Source organism: Bombina bombina, chromosome 5 (assembly GCF_027579735.1).
Source record: "Bombina bombina isolate aBomBom1 chromosome 5, aBomBom1.pri, whole genome shotgun sequence".
Lineage (NCBI taxonomy): Eukaryota > Metazoa > Chordata > Amphibia > Anura > Bombinatoridae > Bombina > Bombina bombina.
Genome location: NC_069503.1, coordinates 845,018,483 through 845,033,159, shown reverse-complemented (window position 1 = coordinate 845,033,159; position 14,677 = coordinate 845,018,483). Strand labels below are relative to the sequence as shown.

The window sequence follows — 14,677 nt, the reverse complement described above, 5'->3', positions numbered from 1 at the left end:
CTCTGAACAGTGTCTGGGAGGCTGTGGTTGCTGCTGCACGCAATGTTGATGGTGAACAGATCAAAACACTGACAGAATCCAGGAAGCCAAGAAAGGTGGCTATATTGGTCACTGATTTGTTTTTGTTTTGTTTTTGAATGTCAGAAATGTATATTTGTGAATGTTGAGATGTTATATTGGTTTCACTGGTAAAAATAAATAATTGAAATGGGTATATATTTGTTTTTTGTTAAGTTGCCTAATAATTATGCACAGTAATAGTCACCTGCACACACAGATATCCCCCTAAAATAGCTATAACTAAAAACAAACTAAAAACTACTTCCAAAACTATTCAGCTTTGATATTAATGAGTTTTTTTGGGTTCATTGAGAACATTGTTGTTGTTCAATAATAAAATTAATCCTCAAAAATACAACTTGCCTAATAATTCTGCACTCCCTGTATGTACCATGTCTGCATGATGTGCTAACGTGTCCATCCTACTGTATGTACCATATATATATACCATGTCTGCCTGATGTGCTAACGTGTCCTTCCTACTGTATGTACCATATATGTACCATGTCTGCCTGATGTGCTAACGTGTCCATCCTACTGTATGTACCATATATATACCATGTCTGCCTGATGTGCTAACGTGTCCTTCCTACTGTATGTACCATATATGTACCATGTCTGCCTGATGTGCTAACGTGTCCATCCTACTGTATGTACCATATATGTACCATGTCTGCATGATGTGCTAACGTGTCCATTCTACAGTATGTACCATCTCTCTCTCTCTCTCTTTATTTCTCTTTTTCTTTCTTTCTTTCTTTCTTTCTTTCTTTCTTTCTTTCTTTCTTTCTTTCTTTCTTTCTTTCTTTCTTTCTTTCTTTCTCTCTCTCTCCCTCTCTTTCTCTCTCTCTCCCTCTCTTTCTCTCTCTCTCTTTTTCTCTCTCTCTCCCTCTCTTTCTCTCTCTCTCTCTCCCTCGCTGTGTGTATGTGTAGAGAGAGCCATCTGAGGGGTGGGGCTTTTTCAAGGGGTGTGGTCAGAGGTAGGGCCCAGTGCACCTCCATCTTCATAATTCACCAACCTCCACAAAGTACGAATGACACACTGCAAGCGATGCAGCACGACGCGATACAGCTGCTTTGCATCGCTTCTAAAGTTCAGATATTTCATCTCTGAGCGCTCATTCAGCTACGCGACCTGATGCAGCAGAGTGCTCAGAGATGAAAAAGCAGGACACTGAGTGCGCACAGCTGCATCTACACGCTGCGTTATATGGGCTTTTTATGCAAATCTAAGTAATCATGCCCAGGAATCACACAGTGGTAAACAGAGTTAAAGGGACATTATACACTCATTTTTTCTTTGCATAAATGTTTTGTAGATGTTCTATTTATATAGCTCATAAAGTTTTTTTTTTAAATAAATGTATAGTTTTGCTTATTTTTTAATAACATTGCTCTGATTTTCAGACTCCTAACCAAGCCCCAAAGTTTTATGTGAATACCGTCAGCTACCTTCTCCAGCTTGCTCCTGTTTGTGTAAAGGGTCTTTTCATATGCAAAAGAAGGGGGAGGGGGGAGTGTCTTATTTCCCACTTGCAGTGGGCTTTCCAGCTACCTTTTCAGCAGAGCCAAACTGACAGTTTCTAAGTAAGTTTTTAAACAGTTTTATACTGGATTTTTATATCAGTATCTGTGCATCTTATTCTTTATAATAGTGTCTATTACATGCAGTTATATGAAAATGAGTGTATACTGTCCCTTTAAGGACTTCCCATTGTAAGCATTTACAATATCAATGTGTTTTTTTTTATTATTAGTATTAATAATAATAACAGTTATTAAATAAAAATACTGTGGACCTCCCTTTTAATTTTTTTTTTAGATATAATAAAGGACTAAACTTTCAATTTTTTTCTAACAAAACAATGCATACAATTTATATTACAATGGAGATTAAACGTTCACCGGAATAATCTCAGACCAGTACATAAACATACTAATAAAAATATTAGAAAAATAAAATTCAAAAGAGAGTAAGAAATATTTTCCAGAAAAAAAAATTATTACATAAAACAAATACAGTTTAATAAGGTTCACATTTAATTTCAAATCAATAGCTCTTCCTGATATAGAATATGTTGTCATTGTCACAAAGTATAAACATCTGTATATAGGAAAACATACACAGTGCTGAAGAGAGGTACGTTAGACATATAGGAAGGAATTTGGAAGGCAAATCGCTGACATCAGTATCCCTTTAAGAAGGCCGACCCTGCAGGGATGTCCCCTGTGCTCATTGGAGCTGCTTCTGAGCAACGTGTCTTGTGTCATGGCAGCTTAGAGTTGATCTCCTTCCTGTGCTCTGTGTGTGTGTGTACAGTACTGTAATGCACTGCGCCTCCTCCTGCCTGCTTTAGTGAATTGGATGTGTTAGGTGTACAGGGCTCCGCAGGGTAATGCGGTAACCCATGTATTTTAGGGGACCCTTGGTGGGTCTCACTTTCTGCTGCTTCTTCTTGGCTTCATACTTCACGAACAAGGTAAGAGAGACGCTGTGATTTATATGTGCTAAATATGCTGGAGTTTTTATAAGGTTTTACGTTAATACATCCCTGTCAAATCTCCACTCATTCAATGGTTTGTATTTAGTTTCTTCACGTTTTCTTTGCCTGGATATCTTAACTGTATTTACCTACACACATTCATAATATTGCTCATTCATAGATCAAGGTATTATTGTTTTCTATTAAATGTCTTTTAAAGTCTCTGGTCTTGCTTGTTATTCTTGATCTGTTTTCAGAATAGTCCATGCTAGTGTTACATTTTACTGTACTTATCCCCTCTTGATGAAAACTTCTTCCATGTTTCTAGTTTTGCAAGCACTAGTTATGTTAAAGGGCCATTAAACCCAAAAATGTTCTTTCACAATTCAGATTGAGAATAAAATTTTAAACAACATTCCAATATACTTCTATTATCTAATTTGCTGCAATCTTTAGATACCCTTTGTTAAAGAAATAGCAATGCACATTGGTGAGCCAATCATATGAGGCATCTATGTGCAGCCACCAATCAGAAGCTACTGAGCCTATCTAGATATGCTTTTCAGGAAAGCCTATAAAGATAATGAAGCAAATTAGATAATAGAAGTAAATTAGAAAGTTGTTTAAAATGGTATTCTCTATCAGAATCATGAATGAAAAAATTTGGGTTTAATGTCCCTTTAAGTATAAGGCTAAAATACATTTATGTGAATATAGATTAAATAAAACATGCTAATGAAGATAATACAATTTTGTATTTTTTTAGTGAATGAGCTTAAATAATTTATAAGCAGTTCAGTATGTTGTAAAATAAACACAGTTGTATTATCTGGCAGCATTTTTGCTTACTAACTAGATTAAAGGGACTAAATAAACACTTGATAAAAGGATATATTCATAGCAAAGATTAGCCTGATGAGTTGCAAGGGACAGTCTACTATAGAATTGTTATTGTTTTAAAAGACAGATTATCCCTTTATTAGCCATTCCCCAGTTTTGCATAACCAACACAGTTATATTAATATAATTTTTACCTCTGTGATTACCTTGTATCTAAGCATCTTCTGACAGCCCCCTGATCACATGACTGTGACTGTTTATTATCTATTGTCTTAAATTTAGCATTGTTTTGTGCTAAATCTTAAATAACCCCCTGTGCCTGAACACAGTGTTATCTATATAGCCACGTGTACTTTCTGTCTCTTTGTGTTGAAAATAGATTTAAAAAGCCTGTGATAAGAGGCAGCCCTCAAAGGCTTAGAAATTAGCATATGAGCCTACCTAGGTTTAGTTTAAACTAAGAATACCAAGAGAAAAAAGCAAATTTGATGATAAAAGTAAATTGGAAAGTTGATTAAAATTAAAAGTCCTATCTGAATAATGAAAGTTTAATTTATACTAGACTGTCCCTTTAACCCTTTAACGACGCATGTCGTACAGGGTACGTCGCACACAACCTTGTCTTTAAAGACCATGGACGTACCCTGTACGACATAAGGGTTTAAAGCGGCTGGAAGCGACCCTGATCGCTTCCAGCCGCTTTCAAGGTATTGCTGTGATGCCTCGATATTGAGGCATCACTGCAATACCTTTTTTCCAAAACCGATGCAGAGAGAGCCACTCTGTGGCCCTCTCTGCACCAGTAGCGATGGGCCCGATCGTTGGTGGGTGGGAGCAGCTGCAGCAAGGCGGGTGGGCGGCCCATCGCTACCCGTCATGTGGAATGTGCACGCCGGGTGCCGGGAGCGCGCAGGGAATAACACTCAAAAGGATCTGGGAGGGGAGAGGGAGGAGGGTATTGAGGGGGGGGGGCAGCTACACTACAGAAAAATTTTAATTACATAAAAAAATTTTTAAAAAAACATTTTTGGGAGGCAAATTGGGTACTGGCAGACAGCTGCCAGTACCCAAGATGGCAGCAAATAGGTAGTGGGCAAGGGTTATAGAGCTGTTTGGGGGGGCTTAGAGAGGTTGGGGGCTAAGGGGGGGGTCCATCACAGCTAGACAGATATTAAAAAAAAAAATTATAAAAAAAAAAAGCCTTTTATTTTAGTACTGGCAGACTTTCTGCCAGTACTTAAGATGGCGGGGACAATTGTGGTGTGGGGGAGGGAAGAGAGATGTTTGGGAGGGATCAGGGGGTGGGATGTGTCAGGTGGGAGGCTGATCTCTACACTAAAGCTGAAATTAACCCTGCAAGCTCCCTACAAGCTATCTAATTAACCCCTGCACTGCTGGGCATAATACACGTGGGATGCGCAGCAGCATTTAGCAGCCTTCTAATTACCAAAAAGCAACGCCAAAGCCATATATGTCTGCTATTTCTGAACAAAGGGGATCCCAGAGAAGCATTTACAACCATTTATGCCATAATTGCACAAGTTGTTTGTAAATAATTTCAGTGAGAAACCTACAATTGTGAAAAATTTAACATTTTTTTTTATTTGATCGCATTTGGCGGTGAAATTGTGGCATGAAATATACCAAGATGGGCCTAGATCAATACTTGGGGTTGTCTACTACACTACACTAAAGCTAAAATTAACCCTAGAAGCTCCCTACATGCTCCGTAATTAACCCCTTCACTGCTGGGCATAATACACGTGTGATGCTCAGTGGCATTTAGCGGCCTTCTAATTGCCAAAAAGCAACACCAAAGCCATATATGTCTGCTATTTCTGAACAAAGAGGATCCCAGAGAAGCATATACAACCATTGATGCCATAATTGCACAAGTTGTTTGTAAATAATTTCAGTGAGAAACCTAAAGTTTGTGAAAAAGTGAACAATTTTTTTTATTTAATCGCATTTGGCGGTGAAATGGTGGCATGAAATATACCAAAATGGGCCTTGATCAATATTTTTGGATGTCTTCTAAAAAAAAAATATATATACATGTCAAGGGATATTTAGGGATTCCTGAAAGATATCAGTGTCCCAATGTAACTAGCGCTAATTTTGAAAAAAAGTGGTTTGGAAATAGCAAAGTGCTACTTGTATTTATTGCCCTATAACTTAAAAAAAAGCAAAGAACATGTAAACATTGGGTATTTCTAAACTCAGGACAAAATTTAGAAACTATTTAGCATGGGTGTTTTTTGGTGGTTGTAGATGTGTAGCAGATTTTGGGGGTCAAAGTTAGAAAAAGTGTGTTTTTTTGTTTTTGTTTTTTTTTTCCATTTTTTCCTCATATTTTATAAAAAAAATTTTAGTAAATTATAAGATATGATGAAAATAATGTTATATTTAGAAAGTCCGTTTAATGGCGAGAAAAACAGTATATAATATGTGTGGGTACAGTAAATGAGTAAGAGGAAAATTACAGCTAAACACAAACACTGCAGAAATGTAAAAATAGCCCTGGTCCTTAAGGGAAAGAAATTGAAAAATGGCCTTGTCCTTAAGGGGTTAAGTATTTAAAAAATAACATTAAAGTGGTAGAGTGTATTGTCGCTAAAGCAATGGGTTCTGCCATGTTGTAACCTAAGTTTCTACTGAGTTTAAGTTAGCGGCTATTATAAATGGGACACTAGAGTGTGCAACCAATGGCCTGAATAGAGTAGTGTCAAGTCTGGAGTCTGCACTTCCACTTTAATAGGAAATGGAAAGCCCACAATTTTCAGAATAAAATTACAGGAAAATGGGTCCAAATAACTGCAATATATATATATTATTTATTACTACAGATAACATTTTATATTTAAAATCTCAAAGTGTTTAATTTCCCTTTAATGACATGAGTTTGGTGCTATTGTGGAATTTACGGCTGTTGTATAACACAACCCACTGACTTTTCTAGAATCTTTCAACATTGACACAAACCTTCATATACTTTGTCTAAATGGACATTAACTTCAAAATGAAACTTTATTGATTCAGATAGAGCGCACAATTTTAAACAACCTTGAAATGCATTTGTATTGTCAATTTTTGCTTTCGCCTCTTGGTATCATTTGTTGAAGACTAAACCAGGTAGGCTGATAGAAGCTAAGGAATGTGCACATGTCTATGGGAACAGTGTTTGCAACTATGTACAACATTGCTATAAATAATGTTGCAAACATTGCTGCCAGATAGCTAAAGGCATGTGCACACTCCTTAGCTCACGTAGGTTTACTCTTTAACAAAAGATACAAAGAGAACTAAGCACCATTGATAAAAGAAGTACATTAGAAACTTGTTTAAAATTTCAAGCTCTATCCAATCTGTTTAAAGGGATATGAAAACCACATTTTCTTTCACAATTTAGATAGAACATGCACATTTCTAATTTACTCCTATTGTTAAATTTTATTTGTTCTCTTGGTATCTTTATTTGAAAAAGCAGGTATGTAAGCTTAGGAGCTGGACCATTTTTATTCAGCACCTGGGTAGAGCAATTCTTTCTTTTCCTTTCCTTTCCTTTCCCTTCATTCGTTCATTCCTTCCTCTGTCTCTCTCTCCTATAACATAGTCCATGCAAATCTAAACATTTATTTCACAGTTGTGACAATGGTAGGGGAGAAGAATTATTTCCCTCAAATCTAAGATGACCTGATATTCAAAACCTCGCCAGCATGAAGAGCAATCACACAAAATTTTTGGCATTTTTTTTTTTAGACCTTGTATTGGAGCGTAGGAGTCTCTGGTTCACATAAAGAAAACCTTTCTCAAGATAACATTTATGTTTCAAAAAAATGTTTTCAGGGCCTTGCGTCCTGACGCCAAGTCTTAGAATATCTCGCCTGAGCAGCGAGGTCTTGAATATCAGGCCCAGTGAGGGAATATACAAGAGAACACAGGGAATTTTCAAAAATGCAGCATATACAAACTTCAGTGAAAATATGTCTGTAATCTGTGACAATTATATCACATTCACAAAGTCATAGTACCTTTATCTGTGGTTTGCCTTTATATGTATAGAGCTGCAGCACTTCTTGGCTACTCACTCAGTTTTTATATAGAGGTGGATATCTTAGTAAATGTGATACTGAATGTTTCAGGGTACAGTATTTGATAGTCTTTTATTATGGCTTTATAAGCAATTGCTATTCTCTGTATCACTTTAAATTTAAATATAGACATAAATTAAAATTGGTTTAATTATGTCTGCAGATTTTAGATATTTGGTGATCACTTTATCTAGATACTTAAAGGGATTAAACTTTCATGATTCAGATATAGCATGTCATTTTAAAGGGATAGTAAACCCCAAAATTGTCTTTTGTGATTCAGATAGAACATTTTAAACAACTTTCCAATTTAATTCTATTATCAAATTTTCTTCATTCTCTTGTTATCCATTGCTGAAGGGACAGCATTGCACTACTGACAGGAAGCTGACAATATCTATTTAGCCAATCACAAGAGACAAATGTGTGCAGGCACCAATTAGCAGCAGCTCCCACTAGTGTATGATATGTGCGTATTCATTTTTTAACAAGAGATGCTAAGAGAACGAAGCACATTTGAAAATAGAAGGAACTTTAAAAGGGACTGTCAAGTCCAAAAAAAACTTTCATGATTTAAATAGGGAATGTAATTTTAAACTTTCCAATTTATTTTTATCACCAATTTTGCTTTTTTCTCTTGGTATTCTTAGTTGAAAGCTAAACCTAGGAGGTTCATATGCTAATTTTTTAGACCTTGAAGACTGCCTCTAATCTGAATGCTTTTTGACCACTAGAGGCCATTAGTTCATGTGTTTCAAATGGATAGCATTGAGCTCGTGAAGTTACCCTGGAGTGAGCACTGATTGGCTAAAATGCAAGTCTGTCAAAAAATCTGAAATAAGGGGGCAGTTTGCAGAGGCATAGATACAAGGTAATCACACAGGTAAAAAATTGTATTTCTATAACAGTGTTGGTTATGCAAAACTGGGGAATGGGTAAAAAAAAAAGGATTATTTTCAATTTAAACAACAATTCTGGTGTTGACTGTCCCTTTAAACATGTCTTTTGTTAACATACAAGTGTCATTTAATCTGCAGCATATTTAAACAGTCTAGTCAAAATTAAACTTTTATGATTCAGATAGAACATGTCATTTTAAACAACGTTCCAATTTACCTTTATCATCAAATATGCTTTGTTCTATTTGTATGATTTGTTGAAAACTAAACCTAGTTAGGCTCATGTGCTAATTTCTAAGCCCTTGAAGGCTGCCTCTTATCTCGGTGCATTTTGACAGTTTTTCACAGCTAGACAATGCTAGCTCACGTGTGCCACATATATAACAGTGTGCTCACTCACGCAGAGTTATTTATGAGTCAGGACTGATTGGCTAAGATGCAACTCTGTCAAAAGAACTGAAATAAGGGGGCAGTCTGCAGAGGCTTAGATACAAGGTAATTACAGAGGTAAAAAATATATTAATATAACCGTTTTGGTTATGCAAAACTGGGGAATGGGTAATAAAGGGGTTATCTTTTTAAACCATAAAAATTCTAGAGTAGACTGTTCCTTTTCTCTCAAATTGCTTCTCTGTGCCTCAGTAATAGAACAAAGTTATCAAATCTTGCATCATGTAATATTACTTATAAGGTGGCATAACATTTTTAAAGCCAAGCTTTAACACCGATGACTGCACCATCATTTTTTTTCTTTCATTCGGTCATGTTTGAGGGACTTTTGAAAAGGGGATCACGAAGAATATAAAAACACTAGGTCCCAGAAGACTACTACTTGCAATAATAATCTAATTGACAGTCTCCCCTAATATAATTTTTTATTATGTGTGCCCTTCAATAGACTTAAAAAACAAAACTCTGGTAACCTTAATCTCATTCCTCTTGCATCTAAAGCCACCATCCCCTTCACTTGCGCACTTTGGAAGTCTCGCTCTGCTTACAACAAGCTCACTTCTATCCATGACCTCTTTATCTCCCACTCTCTCTCAATCTTCTGGCTCTCACAGAAACCTGTCTCTCTCCTTCAGACACCGCTTCCTCTGCTGCACTGTCACATGAGGGTCTCCACTTCAGCCACACTCCTAGGTCTGACAATAGACAAGTAGGTGGTGTTGGTATTTTAATTTCCTCTCGTTGTACCTTTCAACAAATACAGCCCTTCTATTCCCTCACATTTTCTTCGAAACGCACATAATTCGCTTATTCTTTCCCCTCTCTATATGCGGTGCAGTCATATACCGCCTCCTAGCTCCGCAACTCTAATTCTAGATCAATTTGCCGCCTGGCTACCTTACTCCCTTTCCTCAGATACCCCTGCCCTCATTCTCGGTGACTTCAACCTCCTTGTTGATAATCCCACTGCTTCCTCTGCAAAACAACTTCTGCAACTCACTTCCTTTTTTGGCCTGTCACAATGGACTGACTCTCCCACTCACAAAAATGGTCACTCCCTTGATCTGATTTTCAGCTATCGATGCAGTATCTCAAACTTCACAAACTCACCTTTTCCTCTTTCTGACCACCACCTCCTCACTTGTAACATCACCTCTCTCTCTACAACTCTCCCTCCTTCTACCCCTCACACTAAACTTCACAGAAGTATCAAGTCATTAGATCAGCAACAGCTCGCTAGCTCTCTCGAACCTCTTCTCTCTTCCATCCCCTCCTTTTCCTGATGAATCTATCTCTCCACCCTTATATCGGTCCTTGATAATCTGGCCCCACATACCATAGCTCGGAAATCATACACTCATCCTCAGCCCTGGCATACTCCTCTGACATGGTAACTATGCAGATGTTCCGTACTGCTGAGCGACCACTGGAGGAAATTTTGGATTTCTGCTGACTTTCTTCACTATAAATTAATCTTGAACTCTTACTATTCTGCCCTTAATCTATAGAAGCAACATTACTTCTCTACTCTTTCTTCAAACCCAAAACGTCTGTTCTCCACATTCAATACTATTCTCCGCCCACCCAACCTCCCACCACAAAATCGACTCCATCAGAAATTAAATCAACCCACATAGCCATACATTTTGCTCTTTTGCCCCTGTTACAGAGGAAGAAGTTTCTACCCTTATACTATCCTCTAACCTCCCTACCGGATCCCTCAACCCCATCCCCTCACAACTACTTCCCTCCCTCTCTTCTACCCTTACGCCATACTCACACACATCTTCAACCTCTCCCTCAGCACTGGTATAGTTCCCACATCTCTTAAACATGCATTAGTCACACCTATCCTCAAAAAAACCTTCTCTCAATCCAACCTCCCCATCCAACTACCGCCCTATTTCCCTACTCCCTCTTGCCTCAAAACTTCTTGAAAAGCTAGTATATGCACGTCTATCCCATTTCCTTACATTAAACTCCCTCCTTGACCCTCTGCAATCTGGATTTCACCCCCTTCACTCAACAGAGACAGCAATTATTAAGGTTACCAACGACCTACTTACAGCAAAATCCAAAGGCCACTTCTCTCTACTTATCCTCCTTGATCTGTCTGCAGCCTTTGATATTGTCGACCACCCTCTTTTGCTCCATACCCTCCAATCCTTAGGCATCTGCGACACAGCTCTCTGTTGGTTCTCTTCCTATCTGTCTAACCGTACCTTTAGTGTAGACTTCTTTGGGGCATCCTCTGCCCCGTTACCTCTTTCTGTTGGGGTACCGCAAGGCTCTGTCCTCGGTCCCCTTCTCTTCTCAATCTACACATCCTCATTAGGTTCCTTAATAAAGTCCTACAGGTTTCATTATCATTTGTATGCCGACGATACCCAAATCTACCTCTCTGCACCAGAACTATCTCGTTCCTTGATAACCTTTGTCACAAGCTGTGTCTCTCTCATAACTCATCTTGGATGTCCTCTCACTACCTTTAAGCTAAATCTCTCCAAAACTGAGCTCCTTATTTTCCACCCTTCCAAAATCTTCACCCTCTATGTCTCTAACTGTTGATAACTCTATCATTACCCCAACCTCACATGCCTGATGTCTTGGGGTCACACTTTACTCCGATCTTTCTTTCACTCCTCACATTCAGTCCTTGGCTAAAGCCTGCCGCTTCCACCTTAAAAGCATAGCTAAAATTAGACATTTCCTTACACAAGACACAACTAAGATTTTAATCCACTCTCTCATCCTTTCCTGCCTCGACATCTGCAACTCCATCCTCTCTGGTCTCCCTAGCTGCCGCCTAGCTCCTTTACAATTCATAATGAATGCCTCTGCCAGGCTCATCTTTCTTACACGTCGCTCTTCATCTGCCGCACCTCTCTGCCAATCCCTTCACTGGCTTCCTCTTGCCTCCAGGATTAAACACAAAATTCTCACTCTGAAACACAAAGCCCTCAATTTCACTGCTCCCCCTACATCTCAGACCTTGTCTCCAGATACTCTCCCTCCCATCCCCTTCGCTCTGCTTATGATCTCCTACTCTCCTCCTCTCTTGTTACCTCCTCACATTCCCGTTTACGAGATTTCTTCAGACTGGCTCCCATCTTATGGAACTCTCTGCCTCGCTCCACAAGACTCTCCCCTAGTTTTAAAAGCTTCAAGTGCTTCCTGAAGACTCTACTATTCAGGGACGCATACAACCTACACTAACCTTCCTATCTCCACTGCTATCCCCTTAAATCCCATAGCATGTAAGCATATGAGCCAGGTGTTTGTAGTTCACCTTCATAAGAGCCGATCACAACAGTGGCAGGACCCACTACCCATTTGATCCCTGTAATTGTTTTTTATATACCACCTATGTTCATAGCGCTGCAGAACCTGTTGGGGCTCTACAAATACCTGATGATAATAATGATTATGTGCAATATCTAAACTGTAAAGACCTATCAGATACAGCTTCTTATTACCCAAAATCTATGTTGAATTTGGATTGTAAACATTTTCTAAAAAACATTTAAACATTTTATACTCCCTGTTTTGGTCTCCCCATATCAAATTTTATTCACAGCTGTAGCATATTCCCTGATGTCAGGAAGTCCTAGCAAAATTCATTTGTCCATGAGCTGAAAAAACTCCCAATGCCCCTTGGATACCATCCTTTCTTAGTTTAAAATCAGGCATTTGATTGGGTGATAATCAGGTGAACTGGGATCATCTGTTGGCTGACTGCTGTTGGTAAATGTGTCTACTAGGTATTCCAGAAGGTGACATCTGTAGGGTTAAGGTACAGTCAGCCATGCTGTAAAAGTACTGCTATAGCTCCACAGTTATTTTGGAAGAATGTTGTTGAACAGTTTAAGAACCATTTGTTTGTGGCCTTAGGGGTATGAAATCACACCAATATAGATTTATATAGATTGATTTCTCAACTTAAGTAAGGTACCTTACATTAATCTACAAAAGCTAAATCAGCACTTCTCCCATTTCATTTTAGAAACATATTAATGTAAGAAGTTCAACGAATAGACATATTATTATACAAATGTTTTTATTTTAACTTTTTACTATATGTTAAATTGTAACGTTTATATATCTCAGTCAGTCTTATTTGATTATATTAAATACTAATCTTGATTTGTAAATTTAAATAATTTTGTTAAGCAAATTTCAATTTTTTATTGAATGCTATGAATCTTATATAATATTTGTAATTAGACTCCTGAGCCATTATATCTTCTTCTTTTTTTTTTTTTTTACTACTACTGTTGGTAAATTTGTCTTATTGTCAGGCTGTTGGCCACATTTATGAAAAGCTTCAAATTAGGGATGCACTGAAATTTCAGCCGCAGAAAGTTTCGGACGAAAATAGCATTTTTTGTTATTTCGTTTTTCGTTTTTTTTGCCTTTTATTTTCGGCAAAATTATTGTGTAGCATATTTTAAATTTGATGCCAGCCTAGAGCTGCTGTTTGAGTTCATTACTTGACTTACTGTTTTGCATATAATAATAGTTTTCTAGGACTATACTTTATTTTGATAATTGGTAACAAAACAAAAACAGTTAAATCTGATTCTGTTACACTGAACTAAATAAAGAATAATACTAGCAATGCACCAAAATTTGGGCTGCCGAAAATGTGCAATTCCAATTTCGGCCCAAATAGGTCCAAAATGGCTAAACATGTACAGTCCTCTCCTGTTCTATTGACTTACATGTCTATCCTTAGCATAAGGTGAGCAGCACAGCACTGGCATGGTACACAGAGCACACACATAAGTACCATTACATGATGATATTTGAAACCAGCAGAGAAGGAAACCAAAGTTCTGAATAGTGAATACAAATAAGGATAAGTAACATGTTTATAAACACTTGATATTATCAGACACAGCCCTAAGCACACACAGTGAATATCTTTAGCCTTATATACAGTGCTCATACATCAGCCTCTTGTGCGTAGACATTCTATTCGCCTGAGGCAAATATGCGTGCACACTTTATAAGCATAAGCCCCAAGCTCGCAAACAGTTGGTACAAATTAGCACCCACCAGACAGTGTATACAAAAAAGCACAGTAACTTTCTATAACCACCTTGCACGTAAGGTTGTAGCTAAGTCCAGTGGTCCTGTTGATAGCTGACAGGCAGACTCCATTTGGGGCTCCGGACATATAATCTGACGGGTCAGTGTGAGACCCAAACCAGGAACTAGGCGGAGATACGATGAGAGACGATCGGGTGCAGCCACGCTCATCGCACGGATAACTACACCCAAAAACAAAACGCATGTCTACCTCGTATTGTTGTCTGGCTATAACCACGCTCTCCCTTTATAGAGCTCCAGTTTCACTGCAGATCACGCCCTACTGTACAAGTGACCATGTCCATTTGTTGGAGCTTTCCCACCTACAAGCTCTCTCAGTTACACACACAAACACTGTAGTTAAAAAAGAAAAAAACTATTTCGGTTTCGGTTTTTGGCCAGGATCATCCTGAATTTTCGGTATCGGTTTCGGTCCAGAATTTTCATTTCGGTGCATCCCTACTTCAAATACAAACATGGCGGAAAGTATTGGTGCCTTTCATTTTAAACGAATGGTACAGTTTCATATTGAGAGAGAAACACAAAAAATCCTGGCTGGTGTCCTTTGGACAGCTGACGCAAAAGTAGAGCTTTTTGGCAAATCACTACAACTGCATATAAAGATAAGTTCAAATAAAAAAAAACCCAGCATCCCTACTGTGTAACATGGAGGAGGGATGTTTTGGGGTTGCTTTGCTGCATCTGGCACCGGGTGCCTATAATCTGTGCAGAGCACAGTGAAATCAGAAGACTATCAAGGCAT

General features: G+C 38.1%; 1 protein-coding gene across 1 annotated transcript in view; it reads left to right on the top strand.

Moving 5' to 3' along the window:
- Positions 1-2,332: 2,332 nt before the first annotated feature.
- Positions 2,333-14,677, top strand: part of TMEM241 (transmembrane protein 241) — a 461,780-nt gene continuing 449,435 nt past the window's right edge. The window contains exon 1 of the mRNA XM_053715869.1: positions 2,333-2,540. Coding sequence (XP_053571844.1) covers positions 2,469-2,540 — 72 coding nt within the window. The 5' untranslated portion in view covers positions 2,333-2,468. The remainder of the gene's footprint in view (positions 2,541-14,677) is intronic.